The sequence below is a fragment of the Pleurodeles waltl genome, chromosome 12 (genome assembly GCF_031143425.1).
Source record: "Pleurodeles waltl isolate 20211129_DDA chromosome 12, aPleWal1.hap1.20221129, whole genome shotgun sequence".
NCBI lineage: Eukaryota > Metazoa > Chordata > Amphibia > Caudata > Salamandridae > Pleurodeles > Pleurodeles waltl.
The window spans coordinates 72,233,600-72,261,000 of record NC_090451.1 but is presented as its reverse complement, the minus strand read 5'-3'; the positions used below and the strand labels follow the sequence as shown (position 1 = coordinate 72,261,000).

Below are 27,401 nucleotides of genomic sequence, written 5' to 3'. Positions count from 1 at the left end.
AATGCTCCTAAATCCCGGACTTAAGGGCTCCCCTGAACCCAGTTGACCTCACAAGAAAGGACTGCCAAGCCAAAACCCCAGCAGAGAAGAAGGAAGACGAAAACTGACTTGGCCCCTACTAGTTTATCTCCCGCATCAAAGAGGCCTGCAAAATAAACCAGCGTATTGTGCGGGTCCAGCGACCTCTGCCAAGCCTCCAGAGGACTGCCTGCATCACAGAGGACCAAGAACTCCCGTGGACAGCGGCCCTAAAGACTCCAGAGCTTCCCCGGATCCGCAAGTCCTGCCCACTTTGCACCCGAAGCCCACGGACCGTGTCCAGGTGGCCCAGCTGACTAGAGAGGATCCCCAGGCGATTCCCAGCAAATGCCCACCCTGGGTTGACCTCTCCTGTCCTCCACGACGATGCCTGCAGTGTGAATCTAGAGGACAACCCCCACCCCAACAGCGACAGCACTGGATGAAGATTCCTGTCGCCAAAAGGTACACTGCGCCCGTAGCCCCCTGGCCTTGGGGAACCTGACCTCTGGTGCAGCAACAGTCAGCAGGCGGCCTTCCTACTTGTCCAGCTTGTGGTTTTCTGGAACCGACCCCCTGGACCCAACCTGCAGCATGTAAGTGACCTCCGGGGTCCCCTCATAGGAAAGCATTGGGAGCCCGACGCTGTGTTTGCACCCTGCGCCGCTGAGTGCGTGTGTTTGGTGCTTACCTGTGGTCCCCCGATGCTCCTCCACATGTGTGGATTTAGCCTTTGCAGCTATTTTCGGCATTGTGCCATGAGTCGTGTTGGCTAAAGCAGTTCTTCGTTGCTGACTATGACTGGGAGGATGTGGTGGACCTGTGACCTCTAAGGTAGGCAATTGGGCTTTCTTAGAGGATTAGTATGGTAGGGGCCACAGTTCACGGGCTGGACAGAATAAAGTCTTGGCTTGAAGTCAAACACCACATCGGAGTTGTAGCTTTCCTTGATGGAAAATGTTTCTTCCTCCTGGGCTGCTGGTTCCTTTTGGGAGAGTTCTTCACTGAAGAGATCCAAGATGTGAGGCGACACTTTGTGCGATCTCAAGTCGCTGAGCCTCCTGATCCCGAAGGGTCTTCTTCGACCTGAAGACTTGCAAGCATCGCAGTCTGCCTTGGTGGGAAAATTCGATCTAAGACAATACCATCAGAATAGAAGAAAAGGAAAATTAAACCAAACTGAATGGAGTCAAAGACACAGAGTTGGGGACACACACGACCGAACCAGGTGTAAATAAAGGAGTCGATGCCAATGCGCGGTATCACTGAGAGGAGGAGTCACTTGATCTTGCAACTCGAAAGACTTTTTCATAGAAAAACAACTTGCACCACTCAGGACCAACACTAGATGGCAATCGTATGCAGAACCTGTGAGTCTACAGCCTCACATGCCACGAACATGATGCTTACAGGGTAAATAACATAATCCTTTCTTGGGTTTCCCAACAGTAATTTCTTCAAGAGTTCCTATAAGAGGGACATTCCATTGCTGCCCCTAGCAATTATGTTTAGTTGCCAGGCCACTGTTGTGATTCAGTGCGCTGGCTGCTCCCCTTCTTAGGTTGCTAGGCCACTGATAAAGTAAAAAAAAATCAGCAGCAGTTGACAAATTTGGTTAAGCCAATAGGTCTGGGTTCTAACTGAAAATGCAAACTTTATGTAATTGTTTGGTCAATGCTTGCTGCATCTGTTAATAGAATAGGCTTTTCAGAAATCCTTTCTTAAGGCAACATACTTACTCGGAGCAATGTGCATGTTTTTGTGACTTCCCAGTTTTATTGGATATTAATTGAATGTGGCATCTTCTTTCTTAGCCTGGTTTCTTGCCCAGTGAAATCGGAATGACAAGTCCAAGCTCGCTTTCACCTACAGGAGTGAAGGGACCATCACAGTATTACTCCTCATACCCCAATAATCCTCGTAGAAGAGCAGCAGGAGACAGCACTATAGGTAAGGCCCAGTGTTAATGAAGTGGGATAATTTTTGCCAAATCCATTATAAGGATGACAGTATGATTGTGCACATTGACTTGTATGTACTGAATACAGTATCTGCCTTTACCCTTTTTATTATTATTGAGATAGCAGTTGTGCTTGACCTGATATGCAGCAGACAAGCCAGTAGGTTGATAAATCACTTGGGTGTTAAATTGAATTACTGAATATGGTGTCATATCGGAGTCCAGTGTTTGGCAACATGGATAGACAGATTGTACTAGAATGTGTATTAATTCCTCTTGTCGTAGTGGACTCCTCCTCTGACTTGGGTGGAGACACGTGTTGGGCATGATGATATTCTGCCTGCAAATTAGCTTGGAATGGGAAACTATAGATAATGCCCTGCAATAATGTGATTCCTGATTGCTGTGAGACAGAGTAAATCTAACTAAGATACTGCATGAAAGGTCCGACTCCTCAACAGTTCTCAACTTGGATGTATGTCAAGTCCAACTGGACTCCTCTCCAGGTGTGCTGACTGGGCCTCACTGCAACTTACTGTGCCTGCCTGTGGCGGTTACGGCTGCTTCTGCTGGCTCTCCCAACTGCTGAGGGTCAGCCCGGACTTCACTCCAAGGGTCGATTGCCGTGGACTTCGCTGGTCCTCTTCAGCTCTGCAAATCCTCTTCTGCTCAGATTTGCACTTGACAAAGCTTGTTGGTGGTCCTCCTGACTACTGACCCATCTGCGACCTGGCGACCGGCGTGGGACATCTGCTGCACGACTTCAGTGACCTCTCTGCGGCTCTTGGGCTCCACAGCTGATCATCTTCTACCGTCAACCCAGACCTTTACCCACAGAAGGGTGGGCAGTTGCTCCTGCCCCAGTTGGACACTCCTGTGTGGACTGGACTCTGCCCCCTTCTATTTCAGGTCCTCTTCATCTGAAATCCACTGTTCAGTTCCACTTGACTGGTCCGGTTCTTGCAAACTTCCTTTTCCAAGTCCCCTTGTTAGTCTTTAGGAAGACCAGGTAACTTACCTCTGCTGTCCAGATCGCTGGGGGTCATCTAGGTCAGCGGTTCCCAATCTGTGGTCCGGGGACCCCTGGGGGTCCACGAAGCCTCCTCAGGTTGTCCGCAGCTTCTTAGAAAATTAAATATTATTAACTGATTAATAACGTCTATATAAATTAAGTGGATAAATGTACATCTGAACATTTTAAAACGTAATGTAAATGTCAAGGAATTTGAAATTGGAGGCTAAAAAATAAATTAGGATCCTCCAGAGTGATTCATGGGACGAGTGCAGATTCATCAAACAGAATATAGTATGGACGATGTGTGGCTTCAATTGAATTTAGAAAAGCTCCAGCCATGCTATTAAAATAAAATATTTTATTTTTTAATTTATTTGTTTGCAAATTAAATAAAATGTGTTATCATTTGTGTATGTGATTGATGAATGCCTGTTTGTGTATTGTTATTTATTGTTATGCGTTTCGAATCATAGATAATGTTTAGTCCGGGGTCCCTGGTTTCCAGTAATGAGGAGTGGGGCAGTCCCTGGATTCCGATAATGATTCAGTGGGGGTGCCTGGGTTCCAGTAATGATAAAGTGGGGGTCCACAGAAATCAAAAGCTTGGGAACCACTGATCTTGGTACTCATCTTCGGGGGTCCCAAGTTCTCCTAGCTTCCTTCTAACTATTCCACATCCTTGGGTGGGGGACCTCACTTCTCATTCTACTATTTTAGTATATGGTTTGACCTCTCCTTATAGTGCCTAAACTATTTTCTGCTATTTATTGCCAATGCTTAGTGTTTTCTATGATTTTTCCTAATACTCACTGTGTATGTATAGTGTGTACTTTCTTCCAGTTGGGGGACTGCCTATAAGAAATCTTGTTCAGTGTTACTGTAATAAAGTACCTTTATTTTTGCAACACTGTGTGGTTCCTTTCGTGTGAGATAAGTTACTGTGTGACAGAGTGGTATTGCAAGTGCTTTACACTCCTCCTAGATAAGTCTTGGCTGCTTACCACAGCCACCACTAGAGAGCCCTGGCTTCACAGACACTTAACAATAATAAGGGTTGTCTGGACCTGGTACAAGGTGCCAACACCATAGGTGTCCACTACACACCAGGCCAGCTGCCTACAATGCTGAAAGAAAGTTGCATACACTGGATGCATAATGTGAGATTATGTACTATATTGAAAGGACAAAACCTTTCAGAAAGACTCAGCAATTGTTTGTATCTTTTTCAAAAAGCTTATCGGGAAAACCAGTTTCAAGAATCACAATTGCAAGATAGTGTGGAAATTACTCTGTTATGTCACACCTATAAAGGTGAAACTTTAATGGTAGCAATGGGAGCACACTCCACACAACAAATGAGCAACTATTGCCTTTCTAGCAAATACTCATTTACCAGACATTTGCAAGGCAGCAACATAGTTGTCAGTTCACACGTTTACAAAACATTATTGTTTTGACAAAAGATTTTAAAACATCTATTCACAAGTCAATACCCATCGTCAACCCAGCCACCACAGTAAGGAAACCGGTTTAAAATCTGTGCACAGCATGTGAATCCAGAAAAGAGTTGCGCTGCAAAATGTCAAGTTTTTTTTACCTGTAGCTATAGTTTTGCAGCATGAATAATTTTCTGGATACACAAGCGACCCACCCACCTCCATCAAGAAGATGGGAGGAGAACAGTGGAGAAAAAAAGCTGAAGATGGCGACTGTAGGAAAATGCCACTGTTGGCATGGTCCTCCTCCCACTATTTGCCTAGTGTTAATGCCAGCTTTGATTGGAAGTGTGCTGGACCCCTGCTAACCAGGCCCCAGCACCAGTGTTCTTTTCCTAAAACTATACCTTTGTTTCCACAATTGGCACAGCCCTGGCACACAGTTAGGTCCTTTGTAAAAGGTACCCCTATTACCAAGGGCCCTGTGGCCAGGTGAGATGCAGCATGTATTATGTCACCCTCAGGGACCCCTCACACAGTACATGCACTCTGCTTTGCAGCTTGTGTGTGCTAGTGGGGAGAAAAGACAAAGTCGACATGGCTCTCCCCTCAGAGTGCCATGCCCATAAACCACTGCCTGTGGCATAGGTAAGTCACCCCTCTAGCAAGCCTTTACAGCCCTAAGGCAGGGTGCGCTGTTCCACAGGTGAGGGCATAGCTGCATGAACACTATTCCCCTACTGTGTCTAAGCCAATTCTTAGACATTGAAAGTGTAGGGTAGCCATACTGAGTATATGGTCTGGGATTCTGTCATTACGAACTCCACAGCACCATAATGGCTACACTAAATACTGGGGAGTTTGGTATCAAACTTCTCAGCACTGATACCAGTGTAGGATTTATTGAAAAATGCACACAGAGGGCATCTTAGAGATGCACCCTGTATGTTAGCCCAACTGCTAGTTGAAGACTGACCAGTCTGTGCCAGCCTGCCATTTCCAGAAGAGTTTCTGACCACATGGGGTGAGTGGCTTTGTGCAGTCTGTGGTCAGAAACAAACCCTGTTCTGGGTGGAGGTGCTTCACACCTCCCCCTGCAGGAACTGTAGCACCTGGGGGTGAGCCTCAAAGGTGCAAGCCTCGAGTTACAGCACCCCAGGGCACTCCAGCTAGTGGAGATCCCTGAAACCCGGACGAGTTCCCACTTTTGGTGGCACGTCCGGAGGGATAATGAGAAAAACAAGGAGTCACCCCCTCAGCCAGGACCACCCCTAAGGTGTCCAGAGCTGAAGTGACCCCCTCCTTGAGAAATCCTCCATCTTGCTTTGGAGGATTATGACCAATAGGGATAGGGGGTGCCCTCTCCCCAGAGGGAGTGGGCACAAGGAGGGGCTACTGCCCTCTGACCCTAACACACCCCTAAATTTAGTATTTAGGGTGACCCTGAACACAGCTCTAGAGATTCCTGATGACCTCAAGAAAGGAGGACTGCTGAGCTGAAAACCCGCAGAGAAGAGGAAACTGACCCTGCCCCAGCCCTACTGGCCCGTCTCGTGCTTCGAAAAGCTGGAAGAAAAGAAGCAACGTGTTCTGAAGGACCAGCGACCCCCCTGAAAAGCCTCCATGGGACTGCCTGCATCACCGAGGACCAAGAAATTTCCGTGGACAGCCGACCTCTCCAAAAAGATCAAGAAACCAACTTTAAAGGGACTCTTACCTCACTCCAGAAGCATGAGTCCAGCTACTCTGCACCCGACACCCCTGGCCCGTTTCCACAGAAACAACTATCCAGAGAGGATCCCCAGGCGACTCTGACGTGTCCACCCTGGGCTGACCTACCCCCCCCCCCCCCCCCCCCCCCCCACACCAAAACCTGACCAGCAGAGGGAATCCAGGGGGACCGCTGACCTCAACTGCCCGGGACAAAGATATCCGATGCCTGGAGAAGCACTGCACCCGCAGCCACCAGGCCTGTGAGAAACTGATCACCAGTGCAGCAACGACCAGGAGGCGGCCCTCACCCTTGCCCAGTCGGTGGCTTACCCAAGAGGTGCCCACCCCATGTGCCCTGCAGCACCTAAGCGACCCCGTGTCCTTCCATAGAGTTCTATTGAGAACCCGATGCCCTGCTGGCACACTGCACCCGCCGCCCCCGTGCCACTGAGGGTGTGGTTTTTATGCCTATTTGTGGCTCCTCCAGTACTCCCCCACACCCTGCCATCCGACAACGTGGGTACTTACCAGCAAGCAGACTGGAACCGGAGTACCCCCTGTCTCCATTGGCGCCCACGTTATTTTGGCTCCTGTTTGACCTCTGCACCTGACCGGCCCTGTATTGCTGGTGCTGGGTGCTTGGGGTTGCCTTGAACCCCCAACAGTGGGCTTCCTATACCCCGGAGACTGAACCCGTAAGTGTAGTACTTAACTCAGAAACTGTACTTTACTTACCTCCCGCAGGAACTGTTGAAAATTGTAGTGTCCACTTTTAAAATGTCTCTTTGCCGTTTTAAAGAAAACTGTGTACAATATTGATTCCGTTCAAAGTCCTGAGCATTACTATGCAAAGTACCTTTCATTTGATGTACTTACCTGCTAAATGAATCTTGTGGTTCTAGAAATAAATTAACAAAAGAATATTTTTCTATATAAAAACCTATTGGTCTGGAGTGGTCATTGAATGTGTTTTCACTTATTGCTTGTGTGTGTACAACAAATGCTTAACAGTACCCTCTGATAAGCCTAACTGCTTGACCACACTACCACAAATAAAGCATTAGTATTACCTATTATTGCCTCTGTCAGGCCTTTTGGGGAACCCCTGGACTCTGTGCACACTATATCTTATGTTGATATAGTATATACAGAACCAGCATCCTACAGCGACCTAAGGTGGGATCATCCAGAGGAAGTATGACCATGTCACAAGGAGACACCAAATGGAGGTTCCACGTCTGCACACCAACAAACAAAAGTAGAAAAAGGACTAAAAAAAATCTAGTGAAATAGTAGAAATTCCGGGCTGTACCACTAGATGCTGGAATAATGCACAGCATGTCAATCCAGAAAATTCTTCAAGCTGGAAAACTACACCTACAGGAAAGAAAACTTTACGTTCCAATTCAGCAAGGGCTTTATGCTGCTCTTTCCTATTATCCAGGAGTCAGACCAATCTCCCAGTGCCCTGATGTCAAATCAAGTTGAGAAATGTAGCTGCCCCTAACCTGTCAATCAATTAGTCTGGTCATGGAATAGGGTGCGCATCTGTCTTAGTGACAGCATTGAGACCTCTATAGTCCACACAAAACGTCCGCTCTGGTTTACCTCCCTTGGAATGAGGTTTGGGGCTGAGACCACGGGGCTGGCCTAAGGACTGTCAGAGGGCTCCATTACTCCTAAATCCACCAGCTTGCTTTTACTTCAGCTCTGATGCTATCCTGTATATTTGGCTTTTTACAGGCATATGGTCACCAGTGTCCTCATCATGGACACACCAGTTAGTCTGATCAGGGGTGAGGGAAAAGAGCTCAGTATACTGCTGTAGGACTTGCCTACAGCCAGCTTGCCGCTTAGCAGTGAGGGTTCTGAAAAGAGCATTCCATCACTTTAGGTGGTTCACATGAATGAGCCTGAGAGGGTTCCTGGGTGTACCTGGGTCAAACAGATAAGTGACCACACTCTTCTTTTCAAGGATAGGGTATAGGCCACTCAATTTATCCTGGAGTGCCCTGGGAGAGCCATAGGCTCAAGTAACCACACATTTTGCCCTGGCTGGAACTCCACCATGGCAGCCTTTTGGTCATACCAGAGCGTCTGGACCTCATGGCTGGCCTCAAGGTTTTTGGATGCTTTTTGCACCGACCCCAACGACGCAGCCCTCAGCCTCACGAACTGGATCACCAACTGCGCAGACAACCTTGCTCCCCTCAGACGCACGCATCGACAGGCCAACACCAAAAAACCTCTCTGGTTCTCCGACACCCTTAAGGAATCGAAGAAAACCTGTCGCGCCCTCGAGAGAACCTGGCGCAAGGACCACACCGCTGACAACATGACCGCCCTCAAGAACGCGACCCGCGAACACCACCGCCTGATCCGCGCAGCCAAAAGGAATTTCTTCACCAACAGACTGGACAAAAACAGCCACAACAGCAGAGAACTCTTCAGCATCGTTAAAGAGTTCTCCAACGCCAACGCCATCACGCCCTCACAAGACCTGTGCAACTCCCTCGCTACCTTCTTCCATCGCAAGATCACCGACCTCCACAACAGCTTCGGACACCAGACCCAGCCAAGCAACACCGAACCCACACCTCCTGCCATCACCCTCAACGCCTGGACTCACGTCAACACTGAAGAGACCAAAACCACCATGAACTCTATCCACTCCGGCGCCCCCTCGGACCCCTGCCCTCACTTCATCTTCAATAAAGCCGACGACATCATCGCCCCGCACCTCCAGACCATCATCAACTCCTCATTTTCTTCTGCTACCTTCCCCGAAAGCTGGAAACACGCCGAAGTCAACGCCCTACTAAAGAAACCTACGGCTGACCCAAGCGACCTAAAGAACTTCCGCCCCATCTCGCTCCTCCCCTTCCCTGCCAAGGTAATAGAGAAGACCATCAACAAACAGCTTACCAACTTCCTGGAAGACAACAACCTTCTCGACCCTTCACAATCCGGATTCCGAACCAACCACAGCACTGAAACCGCCCTCATCTCAGTCACAGACGACATCAGAACCCTGATGGACAACGGTGAAACAGTCGCCCTCATCCTCCTCGACCTCTCGGCTGCCTTCGACACCGCCTATCACCGCACCCTAATAATCTGCCTCCGCTCCACTGGGATCCAAGGCCAGGCCCTGGACTGGATCGCCTCCTTCCTCTCCAACCGCTCTGAGTCTACCTCCCACCTTTTCGCTCAGACCCCACCGAGATCATCTGCGGCGTCCCTCAAGGCTCCTCGCTCAGCCCGACACTCTTCAATGTCTACATGAGCCCCCTCGCCGACATCGTACGCAAGCACAACATCATCATCACATCCTACGCCGACGACACTCAACTTATACTTTCCCTCACCAAGGACCCCGCCAGCGCTAAGACCAACCTACAATATGGCATGAAGGACTTCGCAGATTGGATGAGGCTCAGCCGTCTAAAACTGAACTCGGACAAAACGGAAGTCCTCATCCTCGGCAACACCCGACCGCATGGGACGACTCCTGGTGGCCCACGGCCCTTGGCACCGCACCGACCCCCTCAGACCACGCCCGCAACCTCGGCTTCATCTTCGACCCTCTTCTCACCATGACCAAACAAGTCAACGCCGTGTCCTCCTCCTGCTTCCTCACCCTCCGCATGCTCCGCAAGATCTTCCGCTGGATCCCCACCGACACCAGGAAAACCGTGACCCACGCCCTAGTCACCAGCCGCCTGGACTACGGCAACACCCTTTATGCTGGGACCACCGCAAAACTCCAAAAACGTCTGCAACGTATTCAAAACGCCTCCGCCCGCCTCATCCTCGACGTACCCCGCAACAGCCACATCTCCGCACACCTGAGACACCTGCATTGGCTCCCAGTCAGCAAAAGGATCACCTTCCGACTTACCCACGCACACAAAGCCCTCCACGACAAGGGACCTGAATACCTCAACCGATGAATCAGCTTCTACGCTCCCACCCGTCTCCTCCGTTCCACCGGCCTCGCGCTCGCTGCCGTCCCTCGCATCCGCCGCTCCACGGCGGGTGGGAGTTCTTTCTCCTACCTGGCAGCCAAGACCTGGAACACCCTCCCCACCAGCCTCAGGACCACTCCGCATTCCGGAGACTCCTCAAGACCTGGCTTTTCGAGCAGCAGTAACCCCCCTTCCCCCTAGCGCCTTGAGACCCGCACGGGTGAGTAGCGCGCTCTATAAATGTTAATGATTTGATTTGATTTGATTTTCCACCTATTCAGCCATCCTTGAACGTAGGCCAAGCACATAATCCACAATGTCTTGCTTGGGCTCTTGATAGGTCTCTCCCAGCCTTACCTCACCAGACAATGTTTTCCTTACAGGATGACCACACACAAGTTCAAAGGGGAAGGAACCTACTCCCTTCAGTGGCACTTCTATCTTCTTTTGAGTTTTTCTTGGAGACGTGCAATCATGCCCTTCATGGTTTTGTTTGAATCTCTCAACTAAACCTTTCCCTTGTGGGTGATATTGGTAAGGGAACGTATAGTTCACTTCATTCATTTCACATTGCTTTGAGGTATGCATTCATGAAGTTACCACCTCAGTCTGATACCACCTCCTTAGGGAACCCCACTCTAGTATAAATATGGAGTCGAGCGCTAGCAACTGCAGGAGCAGTGGTATTCCTAAGGGGTGTAGATTCAGGGTACCTGGTGCCATGATCCACTACCACCATTATAAATCTATTCCCTGATGAAGTTTGAGGGTCTAGGGGGCCAACAATGTCAACCCCTACCCTTACAAAGGGTACCCCAACCACTGGAAGTGAAATTAAGGGGGCCATTGGGTGGCCACCAATCTTGCCACTGGCTTGACAGGTGACACAGGAGTTACAAAACTCCTTCACTTTCAGGGACATACCTGGCCAGTAGAAGTGAGGCACCAACCTACTCCAAGTTTTGGTCTGGCCAAGATGCCTAGCTACATCTAAGGCACTACCACTTTCCTAGTGGCACCAGATCTCTAGCTTCAGTATACAGGAATCCCTCCTCCAAATAAGTTCTGTGGGAGCCACTGATAACTCCCATGTTCGATGGCATCTGTCGCTGTAGATACGCATGTTTTGCATAGCTCGCCATCTGGTGTTGGGCCGGAGTGTTACAAGTTGTTTTTCTTCGAAGAAGTCTTTCGAGTCACGGGACCGAGTGACTCCTCCTTTTGTCTCCATTGCGCATGGGCGTCGACTCCATCTTCAATTGTTTTTTTTCCGCCATCGGGTTCGGACGTGTTCCTGTCGCTCCGAGTTTCGGAACGGAAAGATAGCTAATTTCGGAAGATTTTCGACGGTATTGTTGCGTTCGGGATCGGCGTAGTTAGATTCAACACCGCGTCGAAAGATCGAAGAGCTCCGGTGCCCTTCGGGGTAGTTTTTCGATCCCCCGTCGGGGCCTGGTCGGCCCGACCGCGTGCAGAAGAACGCCGATGGAACGGACCCCGTTCCGCTTCTGTCCCAAATGCCACAATAAATACCCCTATACAGACCAACACTTGGTCTGTAACCTGTGCCTGTCACCTGAGCACAGTGAAGACACCTGCGAGGCCTGTCGTGCGTTCCGGTCCCGAAAAACACTCCGAGACCGTCGAGCCAGAAGACTTCAGATGGCGTCCGCGCCGACAGCCCACCGAGAGTTCGAGGAACAAGAAGAGGAAGGAACCTTTTCGATCCACGAATCGGACTCCGAAGGATTCGACGGTACATAAACCGTGAGTAAGACGTCGAAAACCACTCAGAAGAAGATTTACAAGGCCCAGGGGACGCCACTGCCACCAGGCCATGGCTCGACCCATAAATTCGGTGACCGACCGTCGGCACCGAAAAAGGCCCAAACAGTGCCGAGATCGTCCGACTCCGGTCGAGACACCGGCACGCAGCCTTCTCGGGATCGAGAAAGTGCTGGAGACAAGCATCGACACCGAGATACCGGTGTAGACACGGCTCGACGCCGAGACAGCGGCACCGACGAAGATCGACGCCGAGAGGTTTCGGCCCCGAAAAAGAAAAAAGTCACCTCGGAGCCGAAAAAAGATGCAGACACGGTTTCGGTGCCAAAACAAACTGCAACCGACCCAGTTTCAGGCTCTTATACAGAAGAGCAATCGCTAACCTCCCAAATGCGAAAGCATAGGTTTGAGGAAGAGCTACAATCAACTGATGTAGACCATACGCAAAAGCGTATTTTCATACAGGAGGGGACAGGAAAAATAAGCACCCTTCCCCCTATTAGAAGAAAGAGAAGATTGGAGTTCCAAACTGAACAAACACCACAAACAAAGGTGGCGAAAAAGGTTACTCCACCACCCTCTCCTCCACCTGTAATTAACGTCTCACCAGCACAAACTCCATCACATTCCCCGGCTCACACCACCATGAGCCAGGGTGACCAAGATCAGGACGCATGGGACTTATACGACGCCCCAGTGTCAGATAACAGCCCGGAGGCATACCCTACGAAACCATCTCCACCAGAGGACAGCACTGCGTATTCTCAAGTGGTGGCTAGAGCAGCACAATTTCACAATGTAAGCCTCCACTCAGAACAGGTCGAGGATGACTTTTTATTCAACACCCTCTCCTCCACCCACAGCTCCTACCAAAGCCTGCCTATGCTCCCTGGTATTCTGTCGTTGTAGGAGCAGCTAGGAAAAGGGCCAACTCCCACACATCTGGAGATGCACCACCCCCAGATAAAGAAAGCCACAAGTTCGATGCAGCTGGTAAGAGAGTCGCAGCACAAGCTGCAAACCAGTGGCGCATCGCTAACTCTCAGGCACTACTTGCGCACTATGACAGAGCCCATTGGGATGAGATGCAACATCTCATTGAACATCTGCCCAAGGACCTACAAAAGAGGGCAAAACAAGTGGTTGAGGAGGGACAGAACATTTCAAACAACCAAATACGCTCCTCCATGGACGCTGCAGATACAGCTGCACGGACAATTAATACATCTGCAACTATCAGAAGGCATGCATGGCTACGAACGTCTGGATTTAAACCAGAGATTCAGCAAGCAGTTCTCAATATGCCTTTTAACGAAAAAGAACTGTTCGGTCCAGAAGTGGACACAGCGATTGAGAAACTCAAAAAGGACACGGACACTGCTAAAGCCATGGGCGCACTCTACTCACCGCAGAGCAGAGGGAATTACAGCACATTCCGTAAAACACCCTTTAGAGGGGGGTTTCGGGGTCAGGGCACACAAGCCAGCACCTCACAGGCAACACCGTCCAGTTACCAGGGACAGTACAGAGGAGGTTTTCGGGGACAATATAGAGGAGGGCAATTCCCTAGGAATAGGGGAAAATTTCAAAGCCCCAAAACCCCTACTACTAAGCAGTGACTCACATGTCACTCACCCCCTCCACACAACACCAGTGGGGGGAAGAATAGGTCATTATTACAAAGCATGGGAGGAAATCACTACAGACACTTGGGTTCTAGCAATTATCCAACATGGTTATTGCATAGAATTTCTACAATTCCCTCCAAACATACCACCAAAAGCACAAAATTTGACAAAACATCATTCCAATCTCCTGGAGATAGAAGTGCAGGCACTATTGCAGAAGAATGCAATCGAATTAGTACCAAACACACAAATAAACACAGGAGTTTACTCACTGTACTTTCTGATACCAAAGAAGGACAAAACGCTGAGACCAATCCTAGACCTCAGAATAGTAAACACATTCATCAAATCAGACCACTTTCACATGGTCACACTACAAGAAGTGTTACCATTGCTAAAACTACACGACTACATGACAACTTTAGACCTCAAAGACGCGTATTTCCATATACCAATACACCCATCGCACAGGAAATACCTAAGGTTTGTATTCAAAGGAATACATTACCAATTCAAGGTATTGCCTTTCGGATTAACAACCGCACCAAGAGTCTTTACCAAATGTCTAGCAGTAGTCGCTGCACACATCAGAAGGCAGCAAATACATGTGTTCCCATATCTAGACGACTGGCTAATCAAGGCCCATTCGTTAATAGAGTGCTCAAACCACACAAATCAGATCATACAAACCCTCTTCAAACTAGGGTTCACCGTCAACTTCACGAAATCCAACATTCTGCCGTGCAAGGTACAACAATACCTAGGAGCCATAATAGACTCAACAAAAGGAGTAGCCACTCCAAGTCCCCAAAGAATTCAAAATTTCAACAACATCATACAACGCATGTATCCAACACAAGAGATACAAGCAAAGATGATATTACAACTCCTAGGCATGATGTCTTCATGCATAGCCATTGTCCCAAACGCAAGACTGCACATGAGGCCCTTACAACAGTGCCTAGCATCACAGTGGTCACAAGCACAGGGTCATCTTCTAGATCTGGTGTTAATAGACCGCCAAACTTACCTCTCGCGTCTATGGTGGAACAACATAAATTTAAACAAAGGGCGGCCTTTCCAAGACCCAGTGCCACAATACGTAATAACAGATGCTTCCATGACAGGGTGGGGAGCACACCTCGATCAACACAGCATACAAGGACAATGGAACGTACATCAAACAAAACTGCATATAAATCATCTAGAACTGCTAGCAGTTTTTCAAGCACTAAAAGCTTTCCAACCAATAATAGTTCACAAATACATTCTCGTCAAGACAGACAACATGACAACAATGTATTATCTAAACAAACAAGGGGGGACACACTCCACGCAGTTAAGCCTGCTAGCACAAAAAATTTGGCGTTGGGCAATTCACAACCAAATTCGCCTAATAGCACAATTTATACCAGGGATTCAGAATCAACTCGCAGACAATCTCTCTCGAGATCACCAACAGGTCCACGAATGGGAAATTCACCCCCAAATTCTGAACACCTATTTCAAACTCTGGGGAACACCTCAAATAGACTTGTTTGCGACGAAGGAGAACGCAAAATGCCAAAACTTCGCATCCAGATACCCACACAAGCAGTCCCAAGGCAATGCCCTATGGATGAACTGGTCGGGGATATTTGCTTACGCTTTTCCTCCTCTCCCTCTCCTTCCTTATCTGGTAAACAAACTCAGTCAAAACAAACTCAAACTCATATTAATAGCACCAGCTTGGGCAAGGCAACCCTGGTACATAACGCTGCTAGACCTATCAGTAGTACCCCACATCAAATTGCCCAACAGGCCAGATCTATTGACACAACACAACCAAAAGATCAGACACCCAGATCCAGCATCGCTGAATCTAGCAATTTGGCTCCTGAAATCCTAGAATTCGGGCACTTACAACTTACCCAAGAATGTATGGAAGTCATAAAGCAAGCCAGAAGGCCATCCACCAGGCACTGCTATGCAAGTAAATGGAAGAGGTTTGTTTGCTACTGCCATATTAATCAAATCCAACCATTACACACGACTCCAAAACATGTAGTGGGTTACTTGCTTCACTTACAAAAATCTAACCTGGCTTTCTCTTACATTAAAATACACCTTGCAGCAATATCTGCATACCTGCAGACTACCTATTCAACTTCCCTATATAGGATACCAGTCATTAAAGCATTCATGGAGGGCCTTAAGAGAATTATACCACCAAGAACACCACCTGTTCCTTCATGGAACCTAAATGTTGTCCTAACTAGACTTATGGGTCCACCTTTTGAACCCATGCACTCCTGCGAAATACAGTTCCTAACCTGGAAGGTTGCATTTCTCATCGCCATTACTTCCCTAAGAAGAGTAAGCGAGATTCAGGCGTTTACAATACAAGAACCTTTTATACAACTACACAAGAATAAGGTCGTCCTAAGGACTAATCCTAAATTTTTACCAAAGGTTATTTCACCGTTCCATCTAAATCAAACAGTGGAACTTCCAGTGTTCTTTCCACAGCCAGATACCGTAGCTGAGAGGGCACTACATACATTAGATGTCAAAAGAGCATTAATGTATTACATTGACAGAACAAAGAACATCAGAAAGACTAAACAACTATTTATTGCATTTCAAAAACCTCATGCAGGAAACCCAATATCAAAACAAGGTATAGCCCGATGGATAGTTAAATGCATCCAAATCTGCTACCTTAAAGCTAAACGACAGCTGCCCATTACACCAAGGGCACACTCAACCAGAAAGAAAGGTGCTACCATGGCCTTTCTAGGAAACATCCCAATGCGAGAAATATGTAAGGCAGCCACATGGTCTACGCCTCACACATTCACCAAGCACTACTGTGTAGACGTGTTATCCGCACAACAAGCCACAGTAGGTCAAGCCGTATTAAGAACATTGTTTCAGACTACTTCCACTCCTACAGGCTGAGCCACCGCTTTTGGGGAGATAACTGCTTACTAGTCTGTGCAAAACATGCGTATCTACAGCGACAGATGCCATCGAACTGAAAATGTCACTTACCCAGTGTACATCTGTTCGTGGCATCAGTCGCTGTAGATTCGCATGTGCCCACCCGCCTCCCCGGGAGCCTGTAGCAGTTCGGAAGTTACCTTCAACTATTTGTATATATATCATTTCAACCTTAAATAAGTACATACTTAGTCACTCCATTGCATGGGCACTATTACCACAATTCAACTCCTACCTCACCCTCTGCGGGGGAAAAACAATCGAAGATGGAGTCGACGCCCATGCGCAATGGAGACAAAAGGAGGAGTCACTCGGTCCCGTGACTCGAAAGACTTCTTCGAAGAAAAACAACTTGTAACACTCCGGCCCAACACCAGATGGCGAGCTATGCAAAACATGCGAATCTACAGCGACTGATGCCACGAACAGATGTACACTGGGTAAGTGACATTTTCATTCCTGGTCAACATCTCGCCGTCTTATGCTTTCAAGAGTGGGACAGGTCCTCTGTCCCCGGCACAGCTCTTCCCTAGCGGGCCTCTCTGGGACTAGGAGCTCTGCTGTGTAAATCCCACATTCCAGGGACTCTGTTCCCCCAAGGGCTGACAGGTCTTCTCCCTGAGGAGAGGGGACCTGCGCTTGGGATTGCTCAGAAGCTGGCTTTTACCAGTCTTCCTGCCTCTGTTCTTAGAGGGCTGGGCCATTATTCCAGACCCCAACATCTCTTTTTCACTCTGGGCTTTGTATTTTGCTCTGGTTTTCACACACAACCATTCAAGTATATCCAACATAGCTGCATGGGTCTTTCTTGTGACCTCAGCCCATGCTGGGGACTCCATATAGTACAGGAATTGCAGAGGATATCACGCCCTTTTCTGGTCAGTAACTCCTCTCCACTCTGAGGACACCATTGACATGGGATGGACCTTAGCTTGGTTGTCAGCATTGATGACTGTGAAATACTGGTTTGATGGCATGTGTAGATACACATGCTCTGCCATCTAGTGTTGGGTACGGAAGGTTGAAATTTATTTTGTTTTAAAGTCTTTCGAGTCACGGGACAAAGTGACTCCTCCTCTTGTCTGCATTGGCATGATCCTCTGCTTCATCTTCATATTGTGTTCTTCTGCTATGTGGTACGGTTGTGTTCTCTCGGTGCTCGAGATCATCTTAGGCACCTTCGATTCGGGGAAACCTCTCCAAACCAGCCGGTATTGTTTTGATCACGTTCTTCTTTCTTACATTGCGTTCCGGGATCGGAAAGCAAAACTGTATAAGTAACTTTTTCGATCAAGGCTCATGGGGCCACGCCCTCCGGAGGCCATTTTCTCCATTCAACATAATCTAGAATGAAGGAACTGATGGAACGGATGCCATTTTGCTTCTGTCCGAAGTGCCACTCCAAATTCCCTCGGACCGATCACCATCAGGACATCATGTCTGGTACGGAACAGGAGCAGGAGATTCAAGAGGCATCAGCTGCTGAAGAGGAGGCGTGTTCGGTGCAAGACTCTGATTCGGAGGCTGAAATGACTCTAGAAATTGAGGTTCCTCTGGGTCCACACGCAGTAAACATGCCCCTGCTCCACCCAACAGACTAAATTCCCTTATGGAAACTGTGAAGTCACCACTGCTTTCTGTCCATGGCAGGCATCAAAAATCCCTTCCGATGCCCCGCATTCAGGCTCGGCACCGAAACATACATGTAAAACAGAAGCTTCCATACAAAGCTGGGTGTCTGCGTCTCAGGCACCGAAACCTTCCACATCACACACTGCACCGCAAAGACTGCCTGCATCGGCACAGACATCTTTGGCATGGAAAGTTAAAACTTCTTTTGTACAGAAAAAACTCAATTGAAAACCTACTCCGGAGCCAAAATAAAGTCCCAGAGCTGATTCTTCAAAAAATTTAGCTACAACTCCAAGGGAAGCAGTCCGAAATGCATATCTATACTCAAACTGGAAGGGTATTCTTCAAAACCACTGCTCCTAAAACACAGCTTACTTTTGAGGAAGCTTTGGACACAAATGAACCTCCATCAAAGCACAAAACAGTGGACAAGGAGCCGCAGGAAATGCATCCACCTTTACCTGCACCCCCCCCCACCCATTATCCCTCCACCACCACATACTCCATCACTAAAACACTCTGAAGACCCTTTAGAAATATCTCCACCAGGGTCTCCTTAATAGGGTCAAAACATCCATGAAATTAGTGATACATCACATATCCAGGACAACACAGATCCATGGTCATAGTATGATGTGGACACATATCAATCTTGTGATGTAGAAATCTACCCAGTTACGCCTTCACCCCCTGAAGACACTACATTGTTTCAAGAGTTAGTAGGGAGGGCTGCAGCATATCATCAGGTACCCCTCCAGAAAGATCCTATAGAGGATGACTTTCTTTTCGAGACACTAGCAGCCTCACTAATCTACACAATGTCTCCTGATGCTGAAGGGAATGCGCAGACATGCAGATGATATTTTCCAGGATCCAGCTAAGGCTTGCATTCTTACTCCAAGAGTGGAGAAGAAATACAAAGCTTCTCCCTCAGATCCCACATACATCAGGCGTTTAATACTAGCAGAGGCTTTGGTGGTCTCTAATGCTAGGAAAAGAGGAAATTCACAAGCCTCTCAGGGTGCAGCACTTCCTGACAAAAAGTAAACTTATTGATGCATCTGGTAAGCGTGTTCCTGTCCAAGCAGCAAATCATTTGCAAATTGCCAGTAGACAGGGACTTCTAGCCAGATATGACTGCGCCCACTGGGACGAAATGGAGTAGTTACTGCAATATCTTAGAGAGGAGCATAGGAAGAAGGGACAAGAAATTAACAAGGGACAGCTTATTTCTAATAATGCTATTCGATGTGCCCTAGACTGCACTGATATGGCAGCTAGGGGCATTAATACTAGTGTTTTAATACGCATACATGCATTTCTCCGTATCTCGGGGTTCAAGCAAGAAGTGCAGCACACATTAGATGTTCCATTCGACAAGGAACACCTTTTCTGACTAGAACTAGATCAGGTCTTAGAAAAAAATAAAAAAAGATAACCAGGTGGCTAAATCTAAGGGAGCACTTCAAATCCTTTCCTCTCGTGGTACTTTTAAAAAATCACAGTATAAACCACCCTCCAAGCCTGTGGCAGAGATAACATCCTTCTCATAGACTAGAGGACAATCACATACTCCCTCCAACAGATTGTACAGGAGATCTTATAGAGGGAATGGATTCCGAGGTAGAAGCAAAACATCTTCCGCTTGAGCATCTGCCACTGTCCCCAAACAGTGACTCTGCAGCTTCCAGCAGATCATTTAACAGCAGTGGGAGGACAACTTCAGTCCTTCCTACACAATTGGCAAAAAAATTGAACATATCAATGAGTGTTGGATATTATCCATCATGGTTATTGCCTGGAGCTCATTTCCACACCTCTAAACATACCACCTCGTCGCTAAACATACCACCTCGTCGTCATGTTCTCTCACAGGATCTCTTAGTTCTCCTACAAGAGGTAGTCTTTGCTTATCAAAGGAGCAATAGAACCAGTTCCCTTTCAGCAACAAGGAATGGGAGTGTACTCTATTTATTTTCTCATCCCCCAAAAAGGATTGCTCACTAAGACCCATATTAAACCCTTAAATCATTACATCCTATCAGCACCAGATCTAAAGGACGCCTACTTTCATATTCCTATAAATCCAGCACATCACAATTACCTCAGATTTGTCATCTAGGGACAGCATTATCAGTTCAAAGTGCTTCCATTAGGGGTCACCACAGCACCAAGTCTATTTACAAAATGCCTAGTGGTAGTAGCAGCTCATCTATGAAGGCAAAACATTCATGTATACCCCTATCTAGATGACTGGCTCATCAAAGCCAGCTGTCATCCTCAATGTCTCAACCACATACAGGCCACAATAGATCTGCTTCACCTATTAGGGTTCGCAATAATTTTCCAGAAGTCCCATCTCACCCACTGCAGGTTTAATCTTACCTTGGGCTATTATCAATACCCGCATAGGAGTAGCTTATCTAGATGCAGCAAGGATACAGAACTGCCAAACACCAAATCTTCACTTTTGTGCCAATCAGCGGATTACAGTGAAGGTAGTTAGGAAACTTCTGGGAATAATGGCTTCTTGCATTGCAATTGTCCCACACTCAGAACTACACATGCATCCGTAGCAGGAATGGCTCACTCCAGTGGTCTCAACCACAGGGTCATTTGTAGGATTTAGTGTTGGTAGACAGCCACACCTTTTGCACACTCCAGTTGTGGAACAAAACCAATCTTTCCAAAGGGTGGTCATTATTAGACCTTGTTCCCCAAGTACCGTCTTTCTTGGCATGGTTACCCCCATTTTCTGCTTGTTGTCAGTGTGTTTGATTGTGTTCACTGGTATCCTGCTATTCAGGACGCCAGTGATTAGGCTCTCTCCCTTCTTGGTAACTTGTCCCATTTTCACTCCGCATTTGGCATACTGTTGTCCTGTTGTAAGTACCTCGTATGTGGTACCCAGGGCATTGGGAGCGCATGCAAAGTGTTCAGCAGGCCTGCCATTGCAGCCTGCGTGAAAAGGGTGCACACATCCTTTTCCACTACAGGTCACTGCACCAGGTCACTGTATATCACCCCTATGGCAGGTCCTCCTAGCCCAGAGGGCAGGGTGCAAATACCTGTGTGTGAGGGCACTAGCGGAGGGGCCCCATGAATTCCAGTGCCATTTTCATGGCCTACGTGAGTGCGGGATGCCATTTTATGCATGTTCTGGACATAAGTCACTATCTATGCCCAGTTACATAATGGTAACTCTGAACCTAGGCATGTTTGGTATCAAATATGTCGGAATCATACCCCGATACTGTTGCCAGTATTGGAAGTATGATTCCGTGCACTATCCTTAAAGGGACCCCCAACATTGCTCTTACTAGTCTTCTTAGGTTTTCTGGGCAGCCCGCGCTGCTGCTATCCCTCAGACAGGTTTCTGCCCTCCTGCTGCATGACCAGCTGAGGCATGGGAAGGCAGAACAAAGGATTTCCTGTGGGAGAGGAAGGTAACACCCTTTGCCTTGGAAATAGGTTTTACAAGGCTTGAGAGGGGTAGCCTCCCCAAGCCACTTATATGCTTTGAAGGCCACTTTTGGTGCCCTCCTTGCATAAACAAGTTTGCTACTCCCCTGTCCATCACCACCCCAGGGGTGGTGCCCATTGTGCCTCCAAAGTTTCCCTGGGTTACTGTCATCTTGAGTCTAAGGTTGGCAAGGACCTCTGGGAGCATCTGAGTGACCAGGTCAGGCAGGTGACGCCAGAGCCCCCTCCTGATAGGTGGCCACCTGGCTAGCTAGGTGACCAATCGCCCCTTCAGGGCTATTTAAGGTCTCTCTCTGGGGTGGGTCCTCAGATTACGCACGCAAGATTCCAGCAGGACTCCTCTGCAAGCTTACTTCGACTTCTAGCCACTGGAACCGCGACTGGAACCTCCAGGAACTGACGATCTGCATCCACGGCGAAGACTCTGCTTGCAACATTGTTTCCACAGCTCCTTCCAGATTCTGCAACATTTCCCCAGCTGTGCATCCTCTGAGGACGGCAACTCTTAAGCCTGCACGGGAAGTGTAGGAAGTTGGCTCTGTATGTGCTATTTCAAAGTAAGGAATAGCATGCACAGAGTCCAAGGGTTCCCCTTAGAGGTAAAATAGTGGTAAAAAGAGATAATACTAATGCTCTATTTTGTGGTAGTGTGGTCGAGCAGTAGGCTTATCCAAGGAGTAGTGTTAAGCATTTGTTGTACATACACATAGACAATAAATGAGGTACACACACTCAGAGACAAATCCAGCCAATAGGTTTTGTTATAGAAAAATATCTTTTCTTAGTTTATTTTAAGAACCACAGGTTCAAATTCTACATGTAATATCTCATTCGAAAGGTATTGCAGGTAAGTACTTTAGGAACTTTAAAGCATAAAAATTGCATGTATACTTTACAAGTTATTGACAAATAGCTGTTTTAAAAGTGGACACTTAGTGCAATTTTCACAGTTCCTAGGGGAGGTAAGTATTTGTTAGGTTAACCAGGTAAGTAAGACACTTACAGGGCTTAGTTCTTGGTCCAAGGTAGCCCACCGTTGGGGGTTCAGAGCAACCCCAAAGTCACCACACCAGCAGCTCAGGGCCGGTCAGGTGCAGAGTTCAAAGTGGTGCCCAAAACACATAGGCTAGAATGGAGAGAAGGGGGTGCCCCGGTTCCGGTCTGCTTGCAGGTAAGTACCCGCGTCTTCGGAGGGCAGACCAGGGGGGTTTTGTAGGGCACCGGGGGGGACACAAGTCCACACAGAAATTTCACCCTCAGCAGCGCGGGGGCGGCCGGGTGCAGTGTAGGAACAGGCGTCGGGTTCGCAATGTTAGTCTATGAGAGATCTCGGGATCTCTTCAGCGCTGCAGGCAGGCAAGGGGGGGATTCCTCGGGGAAACCTCCACTTGGGTAAGGGAGAGGGACTCCTGGGGGTCACTTCTCCAGTGAAAGTCCGGTCCTTCAGGTCCTGGGGGCTGCGGGTGCAGGGTCTCTCCCAGGCGTCGGGACTTTAGGTTCAAAGAGTCGCGGTCAGGGGAAGCCTCGGGATTCCCTCTGCAGGCGGCGCTGTGGGGGCTCAGGGGGGACAGGTTTTGGTACTCACAGTATCAGAGTAGTCCTGGGGTCCCTCCTGAGGTGTCGGTTCTCCACCAGCCGAGTCGGGGTCGCCGGGTGCAGTGTTGCAAGTCTCACGCTTCTTGCGGGGAGCTTGCAGGGTTCTTTAAAGCTGCTGGAAACAAAGTTGCAGCTTTTCTTGGAGCAGGTCCGCTGTCCTCGGGAGTTTCTTGTCTTTTCGAAGCAGGGGCAGTCCTCAGAGGATGTCGAGGTCGCTGGTCCCTTTGGAAGGCGTCGCTGGAGCAGGATCTTTGGAAGGCAGGAGACAGGCCGGTGAGTTTCTGGAGCCAAGGCAGTTGTCGTCTTCTGGTCTTCCGCTGCAGGGGTTTTCAGCTAGGCAGTCCTTCTTCTTGTAGTTGCAGGAATCTAATTTTCTAGGGTTCAGGGTAGCCCTTAAATACTAAATTTAAGGGCGTGTTTAGGTCTGGGGGGTTAGTAGCCAATGGCTACTAGCCCTGAGGGTGGGTACACCCTCTTTGTGCCTCCTCCCAAGGGGAGGGGGTCACAATCCTAACCCTATTGGGGGAATCCTCCATCTGCAAGATGGAGGATTTCTAAAAGTTAGAGTCACTTCAGCTCAGGACACCTTAGGGGCTGTCCTGACTGGCCAGTGACTCCTCCTTGTTGCTTTCTTTGTTCCCTCCAGCCTTGCCGCCAAAAGTGGGGGCCGTGGCCGGAGGGGGCGGGCAACTCCACTAAGCTGGAGTGCCCTGCTGGGTTGTGACAAAGGGGGGAGCCTTTGAGGCTCACCGCCAGGTGTCACAGTTCCTGCCTGGGGGAGGTGTTAGCACCTCCACCCAGTGCAGGCTTTGTTACTGGCCTCAGAGTGACAAAGGCACTCTCCCCATGGGGCCAGCAACATGTCTCTAGTGTGGCAGGCTGCTGGAACCAGTCAGCCTACACAGATAGTTGGTTACGTTTCAGGGGGCACCTCTAAGGTGCCCTCTGTGGTGTATTTTACAATAAAATGTACACTGGCATCAGTGTGCATTTATTGTGCTGAGAAGTTTGATACCAAACTTCCCAGTTTTCAGTGTAGCCATTATGGTGCTGTGGAGTTCGTGTTTGACAGACTCCCAGACCATATACTCTTATGGCTACCCTGCACTTACAATGTCTAAGGTTTTGTTTAGACACTGTAGGGGTACCATGCTCATGCACTGGTACCCTCACCTATGGTATAGTGCACCCTGCCTTAGGGCTGTAAGGCCTGCTAGAGGGGTGTCTTACCTATACTGCATAGGCAGTGAGAGGCTGGCATGGCACCCTGAGGGGAGTGCCATGTCGACTTACTCGTTTTGTCCTCACTAGCACACACAAGCTGGCAAGCAGTGTGTCTGTGCTGAGTGAGAGGTCTCCAGGGTGGCATAAGACATGCTGCAGCCCTTAGAGACCTTCCTTGGCATCAGGGCCCTTGGTACTAGAAGTACCAGTTACAAGGGACTTATCTGAATGCCAGGGTGTGCCAATTGTGGATACAATGGTACATTTTAGGTGAAGGAACACTGGTGCTGGGGCCTGGTTAGCAGGGTCCCAGCACACTTCTCAGTCAAGTCAGCATCAGTATCAGGCAAAAAGTGGGGGGTAACTGCAACAGGGAGCCATTTCTTTACACAAGCCCCCCCCAGCCCACAGGCCAGGAGACTCAGCCCAAGCTGGGAGAGTCTTCCTAGTCTGTCAGGCGAGGAAGAGTAGGAGAAATAGGCTGGTTAGTTGCAGGGCCTACTCTGCCTTACATCCTTCTGTTCAGGTCATTCCCTTTGGGGAACTGACCTACTTCCACAGTGATAGGACCTAGTCTGAATTGCCTCTTGTCTGCCTCTTCAATGTCTCCACCCATTCTTTCTATTTTGGTCTTAGAGGTATCCACCTCTGCTAACCTTATCTTGGCCAGGGTTACCCCTAGCTTACCCAGAGAGGTTACCCAGAGCTGGAGTAACCCCACCATGACCAATAGGGTCAGGGGGCCTAACTTGCTATTTGGCATGGGGTCAGACCACCATGCTAAGGATAGTGCAGCCATAAAGGCTAACACCCAGCAGAGGCCACTGACAGCTGTCAGTGCCCAGAACCACACCTTTAGCTCTTCACCTAAAAGGGAAGGGGCTAAGTTACAGGCTTCTTTGGGTTCAGGTTGCCTGTCTGCTGTATTGGAGTGGGGGGTTACCACATCTTGTAGTAAACACCCTTCTTCCACTCTTTCTTCTGTTAGCTGAGGAGCCACCCACTCAGGTTTAACAGTTGCCTGACTAGCCAGGACTTCTTGTGGGTCAGGTTGGACTTTATCAGGGCCATTTTTGGAGTTCTCCCCTACTGGAGCAGAATCTCCTTGGCTTGCTGTAACCTTGGCTAAAGGTTGTCCACCCTTCCTACTCTGTTTTCTTTTCTTCTTCTTCTGGGGCCTGCTTGCATTTACTGCAGAGGCAGGACTTCCAGAATCCTTGGGAGAGGACTGGCACTGGACCAGTTCCTCTCTTGGGCTCTGACTAACCTCTGGGTAGTCATTTCCAAGGAGACAATCAAGGGGGAGGTCTGTACTGACTACTACCCTTCTCCAGCTAAGAGTGCCACCCACTTCTATGGGCACTAAAGCCACAGGCCTCTTAGTGACCCTGTCTAGGCTAACTCTTACCCTGGCAGTCTCACCTGGGATGTACTGGTTTGAGAGCACCAGCCTGTCATGCACAATAGTGTGACTGGCACAAGTGTCTCTCAGGGCAGTGGTTGGGATTCCATTCACCAGTAGGTGGTGGAAGTGTCTACTTCCCTCTGGAATCTCCAACTCACCTGTTGGGCCCTGTTTCCAGTTGAAGGCTAGGAAGACCTCCTCATCTGAGGAGTCATCTCCCATGGCTACACTGGTTACCCCAGGAATTTTGTTCTGGGGTTTGTTTTTGGGACAAGAAGTGTCCTTGGTGTGGTGCCCAGACTGTTTACAGTTGTGGCACCATGCCTTAGTGGCATCCCAGTTCTTACCCTGGTACCCACCTTTGTTTTGGGTTGTGTCTTGGGGCCCACCCACCTGTTCTGGTTTTTGGGGGCCTACAGAGGACTCTTTTTCTTTGTTTCTAGTGTTACCCACTTTCTCCTGGGGAGTTTTTGTAACCCCTTTCTTTTGGTCACCCCCAGTGGAAGTTTTGGTTACCCTAGTCTTGACCCAGTGGTCTGCCTTCTTTCCCAATTCTTGGGGAGAAATTGGACCTAGGTCTACCAGATACTGATGCAACTTTTCATTGAAGCAGTTACTTAAAATGTGTTCTTTCATAAACAAATTATAAAGCCCAACATAGTCACACACTTCATTTCCAGTTAACCAACCATCTAGTGTTTTTACTGAGTAGTCTACAAAATCAACCCAGGTCTGGCTCGAGGATTTTTGAGCCCCCCTGAATCTAATTCTATACTCCTCAGTGGAGAATCCAAAGCCCTCAATCAGGGTACCCTTCATGAGGTCATAAGATTCTGCATCTTTTCCAGAGAGTGTGAGGAGTCTATCCCTACACTTTCCTGTGAACATTTCCCAAAGGAGAGCACCCCAGTGAGATCTGTTCACTTTTCTGGTTACACAAGCCCTCTCAAAAGCTGTGAACCATTTGGTGATGTCATCACCATCTTCATATTTAGTTACAATCCCTTTAGGGATTTTCAACATGTCAGGAGAATCTCTGACCCTATTTATGTTGCTGCCACCATTGATGGGTCCTAGGCCCATCTCTTGTCTTTCCCTCTCTATGGCTAGGATCTGTCTTTCCAAAGCCAACCTTTTGGCCATCCTGGCTAACTGGATGTCCTCTTCACTGGAGTTATCCTCAGTGATTTCAGAGTTGTTGGTCCCTCCTGTGAGGGAACCAGCATCCCTGACTATTATTTGTGGAGTCAGGGCTTGAGAAGCCCTGCTCTCCCTAAGTAGGACTGGAGGGGGGGAATTTCCCTCCAAGTCACTATCTTCATCCTCTGAGTTGCCATCCTCAGAGGGGTTGGCCTTTTCAAACTCTGCCAAAAGCTCCTGGAGCTGTACTTTGGTAGGTTTGGGGCCCATTGCTATTTTCTTTAGTTTACAGAGTGACCTTAGCTCTCTCATCTGTAGATGGAGGTAAGGTGTGGTGTCGAGTTCCACCACATTCACATCTGTGCTAGACATTATGCTTCTAAAAGTTGGAATACTTTTTAAGAAACTAAAACTGG

General features: G+C 48.5%; 1 protein-coding gene across 8 annotated transcripts in view; it reads left to right on the top strand.

The window, feature by feature from the left end:
• TCF3 (transcription factor 3) overlaps positions 1–27,401 on the top strand; it is an 861,587-nt gene that overhangs the window by 345,767 nt on the left and 488,419 nt on the right. For all 8 annotated transcript variants that reach the window (XM_069216217.1, XM_069216218.1, XM_069216223.1 and 5 more), the window contains exon 7: positions 1,833–1,968. In XM_069216217.1, coding sequence (XP_069072318.1) covers positions 1,833–1,968 — 136 coding nt within the window. The remainder of the gene's footprint in view (positions 1–1,832; positions 1,969–27,401) is intronic.